This window comes from Wolffia australiana, chromosome 7, assembly GCF_029677425.1.
Source record: "Wolffia australiana isolate 7733 chromosome 7, ASM2967742v1".
Lineage (NCBI taxonomy): Eukaryota > Viridiplantae > Streptophyta > Magnoliopsida > Alismatales > Araceae > Wolffia > Wolffia australiana.
The window spans coordinates 20,109,517-20,130,283 of NC_135841.1; the positions used below are offsets into that span (position 1 = coordinate 20,109,517).

The following is a 20,767-nucleotide window of genomic DNA, read 5'->3' on the forward strand; positions in this document are numbered from 1 at the left end:
GCGACTTTTCAACTTCTTCAGGCGGGTTCTCTCTCCTTGCGCCACGTACCCCCTGGCGAAAATAAAAAAAACAAAAAGAAAGTTCAAAAAGCGGAAAGTGTATACATATCGATACGCACCTTTGCGTGCGTCTGGGCGGTGGAGCTCCCACTGAAAATGTGCCACGTCACCGCCCGTGTGCGCGCATCGCATGCGCCGCACGGGCGGTGAACTTACATCCCGCAGCCTCTCTCTCTTCACGCCCCATCCGATCTGCATCCGACGGTGATAAATGCGCCACGTCGCCCCCCAAAGGCTCTTTCTGACGTTTTTCGGCGACGTCCCTTACAGAACAATTTCTTGCAATCCGACGCCGCCCAAAAAGTATTTATAAAGGTACCCCTTCTCGCATTCTCTCTCCTCCGCTTTTCTCTAAAATATTAAAACATATAATAATACATTTGCCATCAAACCCTGGACTATTTTAAATTGGATCTTTACACCTGCAGTGGCGACCGAGAGCTGTTTTCAAGGCCTTTTTGCAACGAAACGTTGCAAAAAGGCCCTTGAAAGTTTAGAAATTGTAAAAATACTTTTTTTCTATTACAAATATACCTTTTTTATTAGAATAAATGCATTTCCTCTTCAAATAAATCCCAGAAAAATCCTGAAAATTCGTAAAAAATTCTAGAAAATTCTAGAAAATTCACTGATTCATTCACATGCTGATAAATGTCGAAATAAAATATTGAATATGCCATTTTCATTAAAAATAATTATTTCGAGCTTCAATAAATCCTTAAAAATTCATATAATTAACATAAAATTAGGGAAAAATCAGAAATTACTTGAAAACATTATTTTCATGTAAATATATGATAATAGCCCAATTTTAAGCTCTTTAAATGCATAAAATCATGCTAATAACATGAAATAAAGACAGAAATTAGGGTGTTATCAATTAACCATTACGGGAGTATCCTATGTTATGTCCATCCAGATTTTTCTAGGTTTTCATTAATCCAACATTCGACAATATGATATCACTAATCCTAATCAAATAAGAAAATGTAATATAAAGTAAAAATTAACCACATTAAATCAGTGCTAAATTTATAACATGAGAATCTTTTCAACTAAAAACAATTCAAATAATTACATGGATTTTAAATTTTATTTTATTTCATCTCTTAAATTATTTCATCCAATCATTCAAAAAAATTTGGAACTTATTGACATCAATAAAGTAACTTTTAACTAATACGCATTAGTTAAATTGAAAACATATTTTTCTTGATTTTATGAAATTTATTTTAAATTAAATAATTTACTTAAAAATGTTATTTACATCAATAAATCAAGAACATAATTTTCCGAAAAAATAGAATCTATTTAATGTCTAAACAATTTATTTTTGAATTATTTTAGTTAGAGTCTGATTTTAAGGAAGTGAAAATATTTCAAACTACATTCATATCAAGTGGGATTTAACGACCTAGTGACCATGTTCTATGAGGAATTAATGTTCCACCAAATTCAGTGGCCCCAACTGGCTGTCATCTGACATGAACACCTACATGTCATCGATGTGTCATTGTCCTCTAGGCCCAAGTGCCTAGGTGGGCTTCCCACATGGGGTTTGGCCTCCTTGTGTGGGCATACCATGTATGATAGCCACCTAATAGTCCCACTATGTAGGACGTGCTTCATATGTTACAACACCATGTAGGATAGGCTACATACCCTCTAGAACCACATATTAGTCTACTTAATGATTCTAGTGGCCATATATACTTTATTATCCTTTTAAATTAATTATCCATATCATCATATAGATTAATTAATAATATTTTATTCTACCCATCATTAGGTTGAGCTTCTTTCCCTTGGAGTGCTAGGCTACAACTTATGCTCTAGAAGACACAAATGAGTGTACTGATTCACTCATGGAACCTTCATACCATTTACCACATAGATTTGGTCCTCATTTGTTTGACACTCCTATGATGACTTAGAGCATGGTGAATTATCCAATCATTGTCAATCATCAAAGTTAGTATTGATGTGTTCAGAAATCATCAGAGAACTCTTCTTTAATATTATACTATCTTGGCCAAGGACTTCATCACATCATTTTCATTGAACCTCTAATATTGACGGCGAATGATCCCATATTGTTGACTCAATGATTTCATTATGACATATGAGTTCCAAACCACTCAAGTCAGCATAGTCTTAGCATACGTGCAACAAGAAGTTGAAAAATAAAACATCCATCCATAATACGTCTTTAAAATCTCTAAGTTGAAAAATCAATCGAGTGAAAAAAAATTTCCAAATTACCCACGATCTATCCTTAATGTCTCAATACCAATTTCTACACGATTAGCCATACTCATAACATGTTGGCGCTAGATAGTATTATTCTATATGGACACTTCAATCTCCTTCTCGAGTATCTTTCAAATAGGCTATTTCGAACTCATGTTTAAGGACTAGCGATCTATGTATTACGATATCATCATATTCATAAAACCAGATCATCTATTCACTAACTCAGATCATGTTTTCATCATTATAATCACACACATTATAATAATGTATTGTATTTATGAAAATTCAATTAGAAATTGTATTTGTGGTTGGCTTGATTACATATTTCTACCATACACGAGGATCTTTAAGCCACTAATGCCAACAAAGAGCTGATTCCACCTTGATGGCCAGAAAGACAAGTCTGATAGGTCAGCAATATCAAATAGGTTAATAAATTCTTTGAAAATTTTCATATGTCAAACAAATCATCTTCCCTATTCTTAAACCCTAAAAGAGAAAAAATGGAAAAAATTTACATAAAAGAGTATGACATGAGAATGATAATAGTAAATAAAGGGAAATTAGGAACATAAAACTTAAGAAATTGGGATATGATAAGTGATACTGGTCATTGACGGATATTATGGGAGTTGTCTAGCACATCACACCACCATATTTTGTGAAACTTCAATGAAAGAAATATGAATTCATTATTATTCCTGTGTAATGTTTATAATGAAGTCCATAAATACGTGCAATGGCCTTATGAACTATGAAGAGATCATAATACATTGATAACTAGTCTTTAGACTTATATTATGAACATTATTATTTGATGGTTAGTTGAGATAGAGATCAAATTATCCTCACAGAACAAAACTATTTAATCCTACATATAAGACAAGTCAGTTGATCATGTTTGTGCGGAGACACTAAGGTCAGATGGTGAATGTTGTTTTAAAAAAAAGAGTTCATTGAATTGATCTGTATGAATCCTTGAATGGTATCATACTGAAATGTCAATCAAGTTGATTCATGTCACTTTTGTATAAGCGATATGTTGACTTAATACACCAAGGATATCTCATAGATTGACGACTATGTTTTGACAACTGATGAGTCTCTAACCATGGGATTCAAAGAAGTTATAGCTCGTATATAATAAGTACATGGAGGTAATTGAGTGGTCAAGACAAGATTGTCCAAACTTTGTATTGAAGGAGTCTGATTCAAGGAAGAAGATGCAACTAAATCTTTAGCCAAGGTAGCGAGGGTATTGAAGAAGGATTCTCCAATGATCCCCATGAATTATATGTACTAAATGAATTATGGACTAGGGCTTGATGATTATAACCATATCGTAAGTTGTTTGGGAGTCTCATGTGGATGGATGTTTATACATATTCAGTAATCGATGATGGTAAAGGTTCCATTAGAGTTAAACACTACTTTGTATCATCTTGAGCATGAGGTGTATATTGGCAACTCAAAAGCAGGAAACTTAATGTATCAGTTAGATTAAATTGATTCTTAGTAAGGTAATACATATGCTAATATAGTTAATTAATAAGGTTAAATCGATTCTTAGTGATTGTTATTGGGCCATCAAACTAATCAACTAAAATAATACATGGGCTTATAGGGTCACATAAACAAGATTAGAGGGTGCTAATGGATATACCTTAGTTAAGGGATTAAAATAAAATTAAGTAAAGTATAAATAAGGGAGGACCACCCATTTTAAGCACCCTGGCCAGTCATATTTGGTGCCCCCTTTCTTCCTTCCCATTTTCTCCTTTCAACCAAGAAAAGTGTCCTCAAGGTGATAAGATCTATAAGAGATTCAAGAAGAGTTGATGAAGAAGAAATGATACATTTTGATAGTGTGGATACTTGTAGAGTTTGGACATGTGAGCAACTTCATAAAAATTGACAAGGGAGTAAGTAAAGGGCAGAAAAAATCCCCCACAAAGTATGCATCATATAATTTGCTTTACAGATTGATTTGGAATTGATTTCAGCTTTTGCTGGTAATAAAATTATTTTCTAAGTTCCAATCAAACCCCATGAATTCAATAGTCAAGAGTTTTCCCATGAAGGAATGAATGTCACCATTGGAAATATATATTAATGATGCCTTAGGTTGGCAAGAAAGGTGGGTGACTAGGGTGGACACACCTAGACATATAGTTGTAAGCCCCTAAATCAATGATCCATCAAAATCAATGACATATAGTAACAGGTCTTCATGATTTTGATACCATGGTATGTTTGAGTATCCCTGTTCTTCCATCCTCATACCTCCATCATCAGTCCTTTTTCCCATTCGTCCATGATGAAAAAATGGAGCGAATGACAGATGGGTGGATGATAAAATTGATTAAATATGCAAAGAGAGGGGCAAGCGAGGGATCTAGAGAGAGAGAGAGAGAGAGATAATGCAAGAGACATCAAGAGAAATATAGAGAGAAAGAGTGGTGGAAAAGGGGACAAGACAAAGAGAGAGAGAAAGAGTGAAAGAGAGTGGAAGAGCAACATAGAGATAAAGAGTTGTAGAAAGGTAGCAAGACAGGCTGGGAGAGAAAACGAAGTAGAAAGGTAGCAATACTGATAGAGAGAGTGGAAGGGAAAGAGAGAATGAGATAGATAGAGAACAAAATAGAGAGAGATAGAGAGAAGTGAGAGTGAGAGAGAGAGGAAAAAACAGAGAGAAAAAAGAGAGAGAGAGTCTGTGTGTGAGAGAGATGGATAGCAATAGAGACACATAGAGCTATAGAGAGATAGAGAGCAAGAAATACAGAGAGATGTGAAAAAAAGAAAGAGAGTGAGAGTTTGTGAGAAATAAAGAACAAGTAGACATATAGAGCTACACAAAGAAAGAGAGAGAGTGAAAGAGGGACAAAGAGCGATAGATAGCAAGTGAGGCAGAGGACGATGATAAAACATAATTGTAGTAGCTTAGTCTGATCATATTTATATGTTTATTTGCATTAAATCGATTATAAATGTGTACTACCAAACTTAAAATGATTAATTTTACTTTTATGATTATATTTTTAATTTTGTGCATTATTATGTATTTTAAGATTTTTCTAACATCAAATTATGGAAGAATATAATTTTTTCAGTCAGAAAAGGTTATATTGTTTGGGGATATATTTAATTTAATATGAATTTTAGAAATATTTTAAAACTAGTTTATACTTGGGACACCAAGTGTCACTGTTTGATTCGTGGAACTGTCACCAGCCACTGTTAAAGATAAGCATTAGCGATAGCCAATCATTAAATCTGGTTAATGCTTCATGACAACCAATCATTAACCTAAATTTTTATGGCATTGTGATAACCAATGACATGGTGCCACTTAAAGCTCAACGATGCATTGGGTGCCATTATCCAATAAAAAAATGCTTTTTGTTGCGATAAATGCTGCATGGAGACTGAGGAGCGAGGAATTAAAAAAATACTCTCTTTGTCTGAATGGTCAAAGGTTGTGGGTGCCCACGTGTCATGAAACATATGGCACCACTTGTACACATAAGCCGGACCGTGGATGACTCATAAACCAGAATTTTTTGAAATAAGTTGTTTTAAGGTTCTGATTTATGAAACAATATTCATAAAACTTTTCTTACTTAGAATAGGGAAGTAAGGATTGAATACACAAGGAGCAGGTAATGAGGGAGTGAATTGTATTTCAAATATATTTTAAAATAATTATTTTAGGTGATTTATATTTTTCCCAGATTTTTTAAGTATTTTTGTAAATAGGAAAATCAATCAAATAAACAAAAACAAGTCAAAACTGTTGTAAATAAATGATAGACATAAATATTTAATTTTAGATAAGTTCTAATAATAAAATGTGATTTTAGTAGGAATTTTTTGTGGAAATAAATAAGAATTTAACATTGAAGAAAACCTTCGGCCACAGTTGGTCGGCAATGACGCTCCACCGGGTAGATAGTACACTGAAAACTTTGTAACTTTTGGTACGTGAGTAATTTTTCAGTGTTGTTTGATGCGTTGGAAAGCTTGAAGTCTAGGATATCCTCTGAAATTTTTACTAGACAAAATGATATGAAGGCTCTAATAAAATTTTCAGGAGATCACAAGAACCTTGTTGTCACTTCCCCCAAAGTCCAAGCGGCGCTCTTTTTTCAAGAGTCTTGATCGCCCTTGGACTCTCTCTCTCACAATTTTGTAGTAAAGGAATTGACCAAATAAATCTGATGCTTTAGTCCTGAAACAACAGGTCTAATATGAGATAAATCCAATATGATATACAACGAGAGGGGAGAAGGGAATAAATAGAAGTTCTCTAACTCTCCCAGCCATTGGATTTAATTCCAAGGGCTTGGAGGGCTAAGACTTCTTGATTTCCAGCCTGGACCCACATTCCCTCCTCATATTTGAAAATAGACCTTTAAAATTCAAATTGTGGGTTAGTTCAACAATTTTTGCCTTTAGTTAACCTAGTCTTTAAGGAGTTTTGGATGGGCTTCTTGTGTATTGGGCCTCCTCTTATTATCTAATAAATGGCTTAGGTTTGTAAGTTCCTCCCATTGTATCTCAAATTCACCGTTGTATTTAAATAACTAGATCTTAGGAAAATAAATCATAAATTTCTCAGTTTATCCTTAAATGGTGAATAATGCTAGTACAAATCTAAAAATATTTGTTAAAAATAAGTATAAAAACACAATTTTACTGATCTAATTTGACGTTATCAATGACGAGGAAGAATCTGAGCCAACCATTGCATTAAATGCCCGGAAGAGACAAAACCCTAACAAAACGACATGACGGCACTGATGAGGACGATGAGAGAGAAATCTTTTGATTACAACAACTAGGAATCTTTCATCTTCCAAACTTGATATTGAACAATCCAGAACTCCGATTGAGCTGAAATTTTAAGGTTAGATTTATTTTTATGTTCTATTTTCATCCACATAGCTGGATCTATAAATTTATTTTGATATATGCAAACAACATTGTTAACCTCTCTTCCTCTTAGAGAGACAGACTGAACGAAAGTGAAGTTTTACAGGTCCATCAAGGTTGCTCATGGCGCCTCTAGTGCTTGGACAATGTCAACAGAGAAGCAGGGAGGCTGATTTGCATCACAAAGACACCTTGTGATGCAGGACGGGCGTCGTCGACGTGTTGCGGCGGGGTGTGGGGCCGTTCGTCCGGCTTGGGGACAAGCATCTTGGACTGCACGTCCCGCTCTAGGTGGGTGTCCCGGAAAGGTCCTGCACGGGGCCTCAATTTGCAGAAGCCAAGGGAGACCGTTCTCCACTTGGTCGGCACCCACGGGGTCGTCGTCGAGGCGTTGGTGGGCCTGACAACCATTGGGCGGATAGGTTCAGCCGGCCGGATGACGAGGACGGCGGCGAACTAGCAGCTGCATACGACGGCCATGGGCGACGTCGTGCGGTGAGCGGTGATGGTCAGCAACAATGGTGGCGGCGGCCACCGGAGATGGCGGCGACCAGAGGTGGCGGCGACCAAGATGACGGCGGCGGTGGCGGTAGCCGGAGATAGCGGCAGCGGCGGCCGGAGATAGCCAGGATATTGAGCCGCAGTAATGGGCCTCCTTCAGGGAATCAGGCCTCGAGCTTGGTTCAGAGCGGGTCAACGACATTTGCGGCGGCCCATTAAATTAGGCCCGTAATGGGCATAGGGCTGTCGTGGCATCCTCGAGATGCTTGCATGGCGATTGGGCTTCCCGGAGAGCGGTTGCGGTGCCTTGGGGCGCGTGCTGGCGGCTGGACTTCACGGCAATTCGGTGGGCGGCGGCGGCGCTTCGGGGCCCGGGATGCGGGCGTCGGATCGTCGTGTGGGCCTCTTGGGCCGGAATAGGGGCACCGACCCATAGTGCTCGGGCCCAATGGGCGGAGTCAGCGCGGCTGAGGACTGACTAGTGTGGGCGCGTCGGCGCGGCGGGCCGCAGCACGCGGCATGGGACACGGCGCGGCTCGGCGCGACGCGAGCGAAGTGCGGCAGGCGTGGAGTGCGGCAGCGGGCGGCGTCTGGCGCTGTGCGGCTATCAGGCGGCTGCGGCCGCTGCGGCGGTTGCGCTTGCTGTAGCGGTTGAGGCCACTCCGGCTGCAGGCGGCTGCGGCTGTTGCTACCGCTGCGGCTGATCCGGCGGCCACGGCTGTTGAGGGCGGCTGAGGCCGCTCGGCGGCTGCGGCTGCTCGGCGGCGCGCGCGCTACGGGTGGCTGCAGTGGCTGTAGCGATTCCGGCGGCTCTAGCAACTGCGACGGCTGCGCTCCCTGCGGCAGTTGAGGCCGTTCCGGCTGCGGGCGGCTACTGCCGTTGCGACCGCTGCGGCTGCTCTAGCGGCCGTGGCCGTTGAGGGCGCATGTAGCCGCTCAGCGGTTGCGGCCGCTCCGGTGGCTGCGGTCGCTGCGTTGGCTGTGGCCGCTCCGGCAGCGGCGGGCGGCTACTGCCGTTGCGACCGCTGTGGCCGATCCGGCGGCCACCACCGTTGAGGGCGGCTGAGGCCGCTCGGCGGCTGCGGTCGCTCGGCGGTGGCGGCGGCTACTCGTGGCGGCGGCCGCTAGTCAGGCGGCAGCAGCCCTTGCTCGAGCGGCGGCTCCGCGATTCGGGCGGCGCCCCTCCGACCTGGGACCCCGGTGGCCTAGGGTTCCGTCTGTCTATCTTGACGGAAGGGGGGGGGGGGGGGGCCGACTTTGGCTGCCCGTCCCGCCCTTCACTCTTCTACTCTCTTCTCTCAAAATGGAACGGGATCTTTTTTTTTTCCAAAAATTCAAATGAGACTTAGGAGAACGGGAGCCCTCTCCTTCCCTTATGTAGGGAGGATAATGGGCCCTAAGGAGGGATCAAAAGAGGGGGAACCCATTAGGAAAAGGTCCCCTCTTAAGACCACTAATACATTGTTTATTTGAACATGAAACTTTAACTAAACCTAGGAAAAAAAACTAGATATTAGAGGACTTGGCCATCACCTTGATTCTGGCTCATCATAGGAATCTAAGGTTAGCCTCTTGACTTACATTGATTACTCTTCAACACATTTGGGTTGCTCACCCGTCATCAAGATCCATCACCTTCATCCATTATCATCACTCATGTTCATCCATTATCATATCTATTCATCATCTCCTATTAACTATTTCATGTGTCACCCAACCCATTGTGATCCCATAATGTATCTCCTCCCTACTTCTTCAAGTATATCTAATTCACTATTCTCCTATTTCATGCCTCATTCTATCTCATTCTCACTACCCCTATCACCACATCTTGTACCATCATCTTCATGTCTTCTCTTCTCCATACTTTTATACTCTATTCAACTATAAGTTATTAAACCCTAAATTATTAAACCCAAATGTAGCTACTTCATCATTAACTCTAATCTTTTCTCATGACTCGATTGATCACAATTCATTATTAATTTGATACTCATCTCATCTTCTCAAATTACTACTACTTCTATTGTTATTACTAACTTCACCCATTCACTACTTCGTACACTATACATTATTCTTCTCACCTTCTCAAATTCACCATATATAGAGAGATATTTTCTTAAGATCTGTTCCCTGTGGAGATGAACCTAGTTCATAACTAATTAATTAAATTAACTTATGAGTAAATTTTTTTTAATATTATTGATTTAAACTCAATTTCATGATTACGTAATTGGATCTCTATTTTTGAGTTTATCAAATGACATTGTGACAGAGAGAAAGACAGTGAGAGGGAGATCGAGAAAGAGAGAGACCATGAGAGAGAGAGACCATGAGAGAGAGAGGCATAGAGACAGAGAGAGATAGAGAAGGAGGGAGAGAGAGAGACATAGAGATAGCGAGGGACAGAGAGAGATAGAGAAAAAGAGAGAGAGAAAGAGAGACATAGAGACAGAGAGAGACAGACAGAGAGAGACCATAAGAGAGAGAGAGAGAGAGACCATGAGAGAGAGGGGGAAAGAGAATGTGAGAGAGATAGAGTGAGAGAGTGAGAGCGAGAGAGATGGAGAGTGAGATTGTGTGTGAGAGAGTGGGAGAGTGAGAGAGTAAGAGAATGATAGAGTGTGAGGGAGAGTGCGAGAGTGTGTGTCAGAGAGAGAGAGTAAGAGTGTGTGTGAGGGAGAGTAAGAAAGTGAGTGTGTGTGAGGGAGAGTAAGAGAGTGAGAGTGTTTGAGAGGGAGAGTGAGGGTGCGTGTGAGAGAGTGAGAGAGTGAGAGTGTGTGGGAAAGACAATAAGAGAGTGCGAGAGTGTGTGAGGGAGAGTGAAAGAGTGTGTGCAAGAAAGTGAGAGAGTGTGTGAGAGAGTGAGAGTGTGTGTATGTGTCACACGGTCAAATCTCGAGCTTGGTTTCTTGCTCGAATCTGGCGTGTGCCGGCCTCAATGTTCAGGGCGAAACACTAAGCAGCCTTGATCTCTTGCAGCGGAAGTTTTGCAAATACTTAAGATTGCATAGAATTGGTTAGAGGAGATGGTGGGGACACAGGCCTGCCAGGGAATAGGGTCATTGCATTAATATCATAAAATAGTACATCATTGTTGGAACCATTACATGGGGGAAGACGAGGGGTGATACAATGAGCGAGACGAGGCGCTTGGCACCAGGGTAGTGTCGCCACACCACCGCAGTGCCGCCGCTCCGCGCGCGCGCCCTTGCTCTACCGCTGCACAAGTGTGTCGGGCCAGACGCCGTGCGCTTGCGAGCGTGGCGATCACACACGCCACCCTTGCCTTGACGATCACACACGCCACTAGCACCCGTGTCAACACCCTCGCACGCAGAGTGCTCGCCGCCGCCGCCGCCGCATTCGACGTCCCCAAGCTGGGCGCTACGCGCCCAGCACTACCCGCGGGAGTGCTACGTGCCCTCGGTGCCGTCTCGGCATTCTCAGCGTGCCACATGCCTTAGTCTCCTGGCGGGATGTCTCCCAGCCCCGCGCCCCGCACACGCAATGCACGTGCTGCCCGTGCGGCCATTGTACGGCACCCCGCACAACTCCGCGTGCTGCACCCGCGGCACGCCACCCGGCTTGCTCATCCCGCACCCGCGGGCAGCGCTTCCCGCTCCAGCGTGGTGCTTGGCGCGCGCACGCGCACACCTATCAGCTCGCGCACTCAGCTTGGGCATGGAAGGGCACGTGCACCGTCCGTAGTGTATTACCACGTACAGGGGCAATGGCCAAAAAAATCAGGTATTTGGGCATCGCTACCCATAATGACTCAGTCCTTCAATGTTGTGAGCCGAAAGCGCGGACACACCCCCTCAATAAGCACACAGGCCTCTAGGCAGGGAATGCCGCCTAGTTAGGGGCCTAACAGTGTGTGAGAGAGTGAGCGAGAGAGAAAGAGAGTGCGATAGAATGAGAAAGAGATAAAGAGAGAAGGATAGAGTGAGAGAGTGAGAAAGAGTGATATAGAGAGAAGGATAGAGTGAGAGAGTGACAAGGAGAGTGAGAGTGAGAGAGAGTGAGAAAGGGAGAGGGTGAGAGAGTGAGAAAGAGAGTGAGGAAGAGAATGAGAGAGAGAGAGTAAGAGTGAGAAAGGGAGAGGGTGAGGGAGTGAGAAAGAGAATGAGAGAGAGAGTGAGAGTGAGAGAGTGAGAGAGTGAGAGTACGAGATAAAGATAAAGTGAGAAAGCAAGCGAAAAAATGAGAAAGAGTTCCAGACAAAGTGAAAGTAAGAGAACAACAACAAGAGAGACTGATGAAAACAAAGAGAGAAAGAGAGATGCAGTAAGCAAATGAGGGAGCAAGAGAGAAAAAATTGAGTAAGAGAAAGAGAGTTAGAGAGAGCACAAGTGATGGTGAGAGATTATGGTCTCGACAACATTTTGATGGTGGTTTCAATCTTTGTCAATGTCCATTTGCATCTACGTCGATGATAGTTAGCATCCCTGTCGATGATGGTCGTTGATAGTCTATAGCAACGACCATCGGCACTGCCCATGATGCTCCTTCTCCCAATTGAACATGGTATCTCCCCATCCACAATGGTCTTGGCCCAATCCATGATGGTCGTCATCCCTGTTTTTAGCGACGTGGATGGTTGTCATCCCTATCGTTGACAACATGGATAGTTGTCATCCTCGTTGCCTGATAACATGATAAACGCATGGATATTTTGATACATTTTGGATGATTTTGGTATTATTAATTCATAATTTATCATGTTATTATTTCAATTAACCAAATATTTATGCATTAGCTAGAAATTCCAATTTTTGTGCATTATGGTTATTTTTCACTAACTTCCTTGACTTCTCTAAGGTCAATAAGTTTGATAACTGATGAGTATTTTATAGTTCCAAATGTGGAGAAATTTACATGAATGAGAAGACACAATTCTTAGGGAATTGGAGAATTTTTTGGAGCTTAGTGACTCTACAAAGGGGCTTAAAAAGATCAAGTGGAGTTGTGGACCTTAAAAAAAGAAGTCTAAGGAAGATGGGCCACTACCTGACCTGCCCATTAGGCTCTCAAAAGCCTTACAAGAATGAAGCTTAAGATCACAAGGGGAAGCTCTCAACCCATGGAGAAAACATAGGCAAAATGATAAGAAAAGATAATAGAAAATGCCTAAAAGTGTATTTTAGTAATTCTTCCTACAAATAAATACTCATTTTCTCCCTCATTCTCCCTCATTATGGACATGCTCCAAAAAGTAGCAGGCCAATAAGACAAGGTGATGCCGGACGTTGTCAAGACGTCGTCCGGTTGACACCGAGGGTAACGGCTCGATATCGAATCAGGATCTCAGTCGGACGACGATGGGCAACGTCGTCCGAGGGTGCTAATGGACAGGTATGTATGATGACGTTGATGCGTGAAAATCCTACTGTCGTACGTGCGTGAGCCGAAGAGCGGTGTTTGCCATTCCAGAGATTGACGGGGTTGCGTCTAGTGAGGTCAAACGGACCTCCAGAACCTCGCCCGAGAGGGTCGAGGGCGAGTACATCGCCGAACAGGGAAACCCTGTCGAAATGCTCACACGCGTCGGGAGAACCCGACTCGTACCGGGCAGGTAAGACTCTCGTGAAAGTATCATCGTTTTCTCCACCTGTTTCACTCTCACCTATCTAACCCGAGCACGGAGGAGGCAATACGAAAGGGCACTGAAGAAAGTAAGAGACGTAAAGGGTAGGATGAGGGGGTACCTGCGTCGCGCTGGCGACGGATATCTCGTACTAGCTAGATCCGGAGAAAACAGCGAGACCGGTGGGGCGCTGACGTTGGACTGGTGTAGGAGGCGAGCGATGTGGTGGAGTTGACAATCGCCGAGCGTGTGGCGAGTGGGCGCGGTAGGGTGTAACAGGCTCCACACAGGGTGGCGTTGTGGCGAGAGTGCACGGCAAGGGCGGCGTCGGGTGCGGTGTCCCAGCGCGGGCGCACAGCAGACAGCCAGCGGCGGCTACCGGTAGGGCGCGGCGGTCGTCGCGACTTGGGCGAGGCGCGGAGCGGCGAGGTGCAGTCGTAGCCTGAGCGCAGATCAGGCAGTCCGTCGGCAGACAATAGAGGGCTGCCCGCAGTAGGGGCGTTCGGGCTTGTCTTTAGCAGCGTCGACCGCGAACAGCACGGGCGGCAATGGCGCGTCGCGCGCGCGGGAGCCAGGCAGTTGCGCCAAGCGGGGTGGAGGGCGTGTTGACTTGTGAGGCAGCCGGGAAGCCGACCGGTAGTCAATGCAGCAAGTCGTGGAGGCGTCTGTTAACGGCAGCAAGATCGGCAAACTACGGCAAAGCCTCTCGAGCGGCAGCAAACTCCGGCGGTAGTGGCGGGAACGGCGGGCGACGAGGGGCACTGCGGGTGATGGCGGAAGGGCGGTTGTACAGCGTGGGATGGCGGTTCACGGCGGGTCGCCAGCGGCGGCATTCGGGCAACGACGGTGGAGATCTGGCCGAGCGGGGGAGGACTGGTGGGCGACGGTAGACCAGGCGGCAGACGGGCGGCGGCGGCGGCGGACCCCTTTTCTTCTTCTTTCTCCTCTCTCCCTTCCTCTTCCTCTTCTTCTTTCTTCTTCTTCTTCCTCTCACGGTCGTGACTCTTGGTCTCCCACAATATTATAACTTTCAAAATGGAAAATTCAAGAGTAGTGTGGGGAGCGCCCTCCCCTTCCTTATATAGGAGAGAGGAAAATGGCCCCCATAACACAAAAGGAAAAGAAAAGAAAAAAAATGAAGAAGATAAGGGGTGTTAGGCCCACTAAAGCATAGGGGAGGGGAAGATGTCCTCATATGGGCCTTCCCCTCACTACAAGGACAAAATGAAAGATGAGAAGCGACGAAAGGAAATAAGAAACGGATAAGTAGAATGCTCCGATGATGGAGATGGCGCGTCGTCATGCCGAGTATCTGAACCCGGGGTTGCGCGTCGATGCATCAGCTCATCGTGTCAGCTTGACACGTGTCGGTGGCGGGCTTGATGACGGTGCTGGCTCCTTGCGTGACGACTCTGCGGTGTCGGATAGTGTCGCACCATCACAAGGCATATTTCAAAATCCAGGTTGTTTAACCTGCTTAATGCAAGTTCGTTGAAGTTTTTATTCCATCTCGTCTATTGTTTGCATTAAAGAATGCCTGATCCTGGCTAAATATAGGGATCCAGACTTGAGAGGAAGCATTGAGGGCTCACCAGACTTGCATTGAGGTTTTAGGAACCTAGATCTACATTTTACCATCATTATCTATCCTTTTCCCTTTTAAAATCATCACTTTCTCACTCTAGACATTCATTTTCCTTATTTTATCCCTCTAGAATTGACTCTTTATCTCTCTAGACCTTCATCCATATCCTTAGTTCATCCTTAAAATTTTCATAAAAAATCTTCTTCATTTGCACCTTCAAATTCCCTCTCAAACACCTTCTACACCCCTTCTTTATTTTCTCTCTCTATCTCCTCATTTTGACATTTTCTTTCTATAGTCGTTTCTTTATCTCTCTAAAACCCACTTATATCTCTCCAGATCCTCTATCATTTCCCCCTTTGAATCCCTAAAAAATTACATTTAAAAGTCAATTTTTATCCCTTCAAAACTTGGATTTCCCCGTCTTAGTTGTCGTCGTGCACTATTGTGTGGTGCCGTACTGTGCTTGTGCGGTGCTTGTGGGGCAGGGACACCCCTCCACCCGCTGGACCGTGCTTGGGCGGTGGGTGTGACGGCCAGACAAAGGAGAACATTGTGCAGGACTTAATCAAATCAGCTAAGTCATGGCTTAATTGGGTTGACCCAATGGGACCCACCCCATTGGGCTGACCCAATTGGTCGCCTAAACAGCCAGACCGGGCTTGCCAACCCCAAAGCCCAAACCGCACTCTGCCGCCGATGATCGCTGGAGCAGATATTTTTCTCATTTTCTGCATTTAAAAATTATAAAAAATAGGAAAAATTAGGAAATTCTTTTCTACATTTAAAAATCCCCAAAAAATCAGGAAAACCCCTAAAATTAATATAATCAAATTTCATTGATCTTAACATCTACAAAAGATTATAAAAAATATTTAAGTCTTGTTTTAAATATTTCTAGTGGTTTTTGGTGTTAATTAAATTCCAGAAAATTCAAACAATATTCATTTTCTATTTATGGTGTCAATTAATTTTGGGAAAATTAGTGTAAAATAATTTTAGTGTGTTTCCTTGTATTTCAGATTCAATTTAAACCACATAAAATTATATAAATTGACTAAAATTCTTGAAAAATCCCAGAAATTATGTCTCTCATCTTTAAACTCATTTCCTTCATTTCAAGCTTCAAGAAAATTCGGAGACTAAATTTCTGCCTGTTGGTGGATTGATCCCTTACTTGCCCTATATTCATTATAAAGTATTTAAGTGGAAAATTTTCATAAATATTGTTGGTTAAGTCTGAATAAAACAATGTCATTAAAACCCTGAATTTGGAATTATTATTGCCCATGTCCTTCATCCCCATTGTCGAAGGTCATCATCCTAGTCATTTGAGGTTGGTGCCCATTGTCAATGGTTGTCATCCCCTCGTTAAAGGTGGCCCATCCTTGTGTCTCTGTTGTCATCAGGCATTGTCTTCGTTGATGGTTGACATCCTCATTTACGATAGTAGTAGTCCTCACTGTAGGTGGTCGTTCTCCCTCTCATCAGCGGTCGTTGGGCTCGTCATCATTGAGAGTCATCCCCATGTCGACGGTCATCGTCCCAGTCATTGACAGCCATTATCTTTGTTGATAACAGTTGTTGTCCCGTTGCTACATTCATGATCTCTGTAGTCGACGGTGGTCGTTCACATCTGTCATCCACCTTGTCCACAATTATCATCCCCATCACCAAGAATGACCATCGTTCCCATCCTCCACGTACCTCCATTATCCGTTACATTGTTGTCATCCTCAGGGAAGAACACTGTGATCCTTATCCCTATTTAAGAAGGTCATCTCTTACTGTATTTTATTTTACAAATATTTATCCAGAGGTTTGCCATCTAAAACGTTAACAATCTACCTTCATTATCCGTTTCGTCATTTCCTCTTTGACGGATGAGGAAATTGGATGGAACAGATGGCTGTGTTATTGGTCAAAACAAGCCTTGCTGTAGCTACTATCAAAGGTTCTACTTTTTGTTCTTGAATCATTATCGGCATGGTGTTGACTAAAACGTTCTCCCTAACACCTCAGCCTATGCAAAGTGTGTTGTGACTAGCATTCAAACCCTCAAATTGGGCTCTGATACCATTGGGAAATGCGTAATGAATGTCCAAAAAAAAAGGGAGGCCTCCATCCCTTGTGAAAGAGATAGAGAGAGGCCAGATGAAAGGAAAATAAAATAAAGCCACTGATCATGGATGTCATGACTGATGTGGAGTCATCCCCATGTGGACATGACTGATGTGGACATCATCTACATCGTGGATGTCATGTCACACAAGATACAAAGAGCAGAATGACATCTTGTCAATTCAGTCACTGATCTGGATGTTTATGGTATTTAGGACATTCGAAGAACATAACGGTGATTTTGCACTCGACTTTAATCACTGATGGTATTCCTAAAATTCATAATTCAATTCTGCATAGTGGTACATACCAAGGGAAGGAATTACTATTTATAGATGAAATATTTACCTTCGCCCCAAGTTTATTCAAAGGCTGTTCTGAGAAGAGAGGAATACACGTCACGATAGATGGCATTTGCACTTTATTTAAAATGGTACCAAACCAGGATACAACATATGACAATCAGAAGAAAACAATGCAACAATTATGAAACTGGACCTATAGTCTGGGGAGCACGACAGAGGGAAGGTGGGGGAGGCCTTTATTGTGTCTTCGCCTTCGTTGTTTTTGTATTTTTCTTCTTTTCCCTTTTGGGGGAGGGGGCTGGTTCTCGCGCGGCGCAAACTTGTTTGTCCCCTCGGCTTTCCCCCCCTGTTCACGAACACAAGAGACTATACCGAGGACAGTTTTTTTTTTTTTCCTAAGCTACGAACATCATCAACCGGAACTCCCCGCTTCAATGATATGGAAGATGGTCGGTCGTCCCGCGGGTGGGAAAAAATGGATTGCGCGCTTAGTTTGTGGTGGAGGGCTTGGAGGTCGCCCGCTTGATGGCCTCCGCGTACGTCTTGTGCTGGTAAGTCAGCGTCGTCTCCAGCAAATCAAAGAGCGAAGTCTTCGGCTCCCACTCTGCGCCCGAGTCAACAACACCGCCAAAGTCAGACGATTCAATCGTAAGATGGATCAATTACCCCTTCTCCCCCGGATTGATCGAACCGAAGAAGAAGATAAGCTCGATGGCCTTACCGAGCTGCTTCTTGATGATGGTCATGTCCGGAATACGCTTGTCGCTGTCGTCGTAGCCTTCGCCGTAGAACTCCTGCGAGCTCACGTCCACCGTGGGTTCATCCAACGCGGGCTCTCCGGAGACCTTCGCGTAAATCTGCCCAACACCACAATTTTCACAATTTAACTCGGCGCATCAACGGTGAACGACGAATCACCACCGTCGTTTTTGAGCGGGGAGGGTTACCTCGGTCATCATCGCAGCCAGTTGCCTGACCGTCACCTCGTTGTTGGGATTCCCCACGTTGAAGATGTGGCCACTGGCGCGGTCCGGGTTTTCCTGTGATACAAGAGGAGGAAGAGATTATTCTAGTATCCTCTGAAACGATCAAAATCTCGGGTGAGTTTTCGACATACAATCATGCGGAGGACGGCTTCGATGGCGTCCTTGATGTAAATGAACGTCCTCTGGGACTCGCCGCCGTCCACGAGCTTCAACTTCTCGCGACGGAGGAGGTTCTGCACGCAGGGATTACATTAAGTTTACACCAATGCGAGGTCACATTGCATTACATTACGTTACAGTGATACGAGGAAGCGAGTCTCTTACGTTGCTGAAGCAGGCCAGGACGCGAGGAACACCCTCGGATGGGCCGTCGACCCCGGGGATGAAGTCCATTCTGGGTCCAATCCAGTTGAAGGGCCTCACGATGGAGAACTTGAGGCCGTTCTCGGCGCCCTCAGCTGAATTTTTTTCCAAGACAAATTAGAAGCAGTTATCTTTAAACCTGTTACTGGGTGATTGGGAAGGTTTTCCTATCAATCTGCTTACCGTAGATGAGCCTCTCGATGAGTTGCTTGGCGCAGGCGTAGGACCACCTTTGCTTATCAATGGGGCCAAAGATGCAGGGGGTTTCATCTTCTTTGAGCATGTAGTACTCAGGCTCCTGAATGTACATCATATTAAACGGCAGTGAGTTCTAAAGAACGAGGGAAAAACAGAAAGAAGGAATGACCCCATTGTATAGGAAGAAATGAAGGAAGGAAGAAAGGGCTTTTTTTTTTCTTCCATAACTCGAAATCCTGGCAGGAGAGGAAATGGAACTGACAAGCCACAATCCAGAAATTCGTTTGTGGCACTCTATAAGATCTAAGAAATGGCATTTAACCGGTTTTGTTCTCCTAATAATCTTGATTTCAATAGAACACAGTCGGGCACGGTTCCAGAGGGATAAAACCACAGCAGAAAGAAACAGATGAAAAAGGGCGAGCTCATACCTTTCTGAGGGGGTGATCCTTGGGCAGGAACCAGCCGATGGTCTTCCCGTAAATCTCACAGGTGGAGAAGTGGATGAGGCGCTTGTCGTTCTCGACGCAGTACTTGACCTGCGCAATTTCTGTTCAAGGCGACTGCGACCGGGAGAAAAGAAGCACTGGCCGACTACAAGACAAGACGAGAGACCATACCACAGGGAGAGCATCGATGAAGTTGCTGTAGATGGTGTCGAGCGGGCGAGTGTTGTAATCCGCGGGGGTGCAGATCGCGGCCAAATTGATAGTCTGAGAGCAAAATCAAACGCCGTTAATCGACGCAATCCGATCGATTGGAATGGGGTTAGAAGAGGGGAAACAATCGGGGGCGCAAGAATCGCGGAATTGGGGAGAAGCAGGAAGCGGAGGAGGAGGCGAACCAGATCGGAGATCTTGATGAGGCCTTCGAGGCGGGAGTCGTGCTTGATGTTGAGGCGGTGGAACTGGATGCGGGAGGACCAGGGGTGGCCGTTCTCGGGCTCCAGCAGGTGGCGGATCTTGTCGTCGTAGACGTCCACGGCCAGGACGGTGTGCTGCGTGTGGAACATGAGCTCCTCGCAGAGATGGGAGCCGATGAAACCCCCCGCCCCGATCATGCAGATGGTCATGGGCTTGATCGGGCGCCCGTCAAGATCCAATCTAACCGTCTCGCCGGCGACCGCCATTGCAACCGTGGAAGAGAAACGAGGAACGAGAGGGAAGACGCGAGATCTGGAGGCACAGCGCACTGCACTCAGTTCCTCGGCGGGGGATGAGAGATGGGTCTGCCCCCCCCCCTTATTTATAGCTCCCGCGTGGTCCGCGTCGGTAAAGCGGAATTTAGTAAGCCCAAGAATATTACTTTGCCTTGCCTTGTATTGCCTTCCTGATGAAGAAGAAGAAGACGAAAGATCTACGACGACCACTAGCCGGGTTGAATTTCGAGGAATTCACGTTGAAGATTCGACGGCCGACGTCCACGGCGGTTGCTGCGGATTCATATCGTGGTAAAATAAATATAATATTCATGGGTGGGCAGGCAAAACAGTAAACGTCAATGTGAAAGAACTGTGTGTGTGGGAGACGGCCATGTGAAAGATGGTGATCTCTCTCTCATGGCGTCTGTGGGCCATTCTTCCTTGTTCGAAGGGGTTTCCTCTCTCCTCCCCGGCTCTACCCCTTCCTGGCGAGTTCCTCGTCGCCGAACGGGCGACGGGGACGTGTTAACCATCGGCTGGCCGTGCATGGTTTCGCTTCCGAGGAGATCGAGTAGAAAATTCATGCTGACACCTCAACTGTTAGACGCCAGGTCTATTTTTTGACCGAGTCAACAAAGGGGGGCCGCTGACTTGCCGATCTTTGAATAGGAAAAATAATTATTACATAAACTCGAAAGTTTTGAGAAAGGCGTGAGTTTTACTCCCATTGCA

The 20,767-nt window shown here is 44.4% G+C and overlaps 1 protein-coding gene across 1 annotated transcript; it reads right to left on the minus strand.

Annotated features, from left to right (window-relative positions):
- Positions 1-17,448: 17,448 nt before the first annotated feature.
- Positions 17,449-20,120, minus strand: LOC144705133 (UDP-D-apiose/UDP-D-xylose synthase 2). Its single transcript, XM_078577674.1, has 9 exons — positions 19,739-20,120; positions 19,515-19,607; positions 19,326-19,433; positions 18,880-18,994; positions 18,658-18,791; positions 18,465-18,566; positions 18,295-18,387; positions 18,069-18,204; positions 17,449-17,951 (listed from the first exon to the last, which is right to left on the minus strand). Exons 1-9 carry the CDS (start codon positions 20,021-20,023, stop codon positions 17,836-17,838), a joined length of 1,182 nt encoding a protein of 393 aa, XP_078433800.1. The 5' UTR covers positions 20,024-20,120; the 3' UTR covers positions 17,449-17,835.
- Positions 20,121-20,767: the final 647 nt, after the last annotated feature.

Excerpts from the sequence above, each read along its gene's own strand:
- LOC144705133 (XM_078577674.1), bottom strand. The coding sequence starts at position 20,023 with ATGGCGGTCGCCGGCGAGACGGTTAGATTGGATCTTGACGGGCGCCCG. Across the intron at positions 18,995-19,325 it reads AGGATCACCCCCTCAGAAAG|GAGCCTGAGTACTACATGCT; the intron begins GTATGAGCTCGC and ends ATGTACATTCAG. Across the intron at positions 18,792-18,879 it reads CATCGAGAGGCTCATCTACG|CTGAGGGCGCCGAGAACGGC; the intron begins GTAAGCAGATTG and ends AAAAAAATTCAG.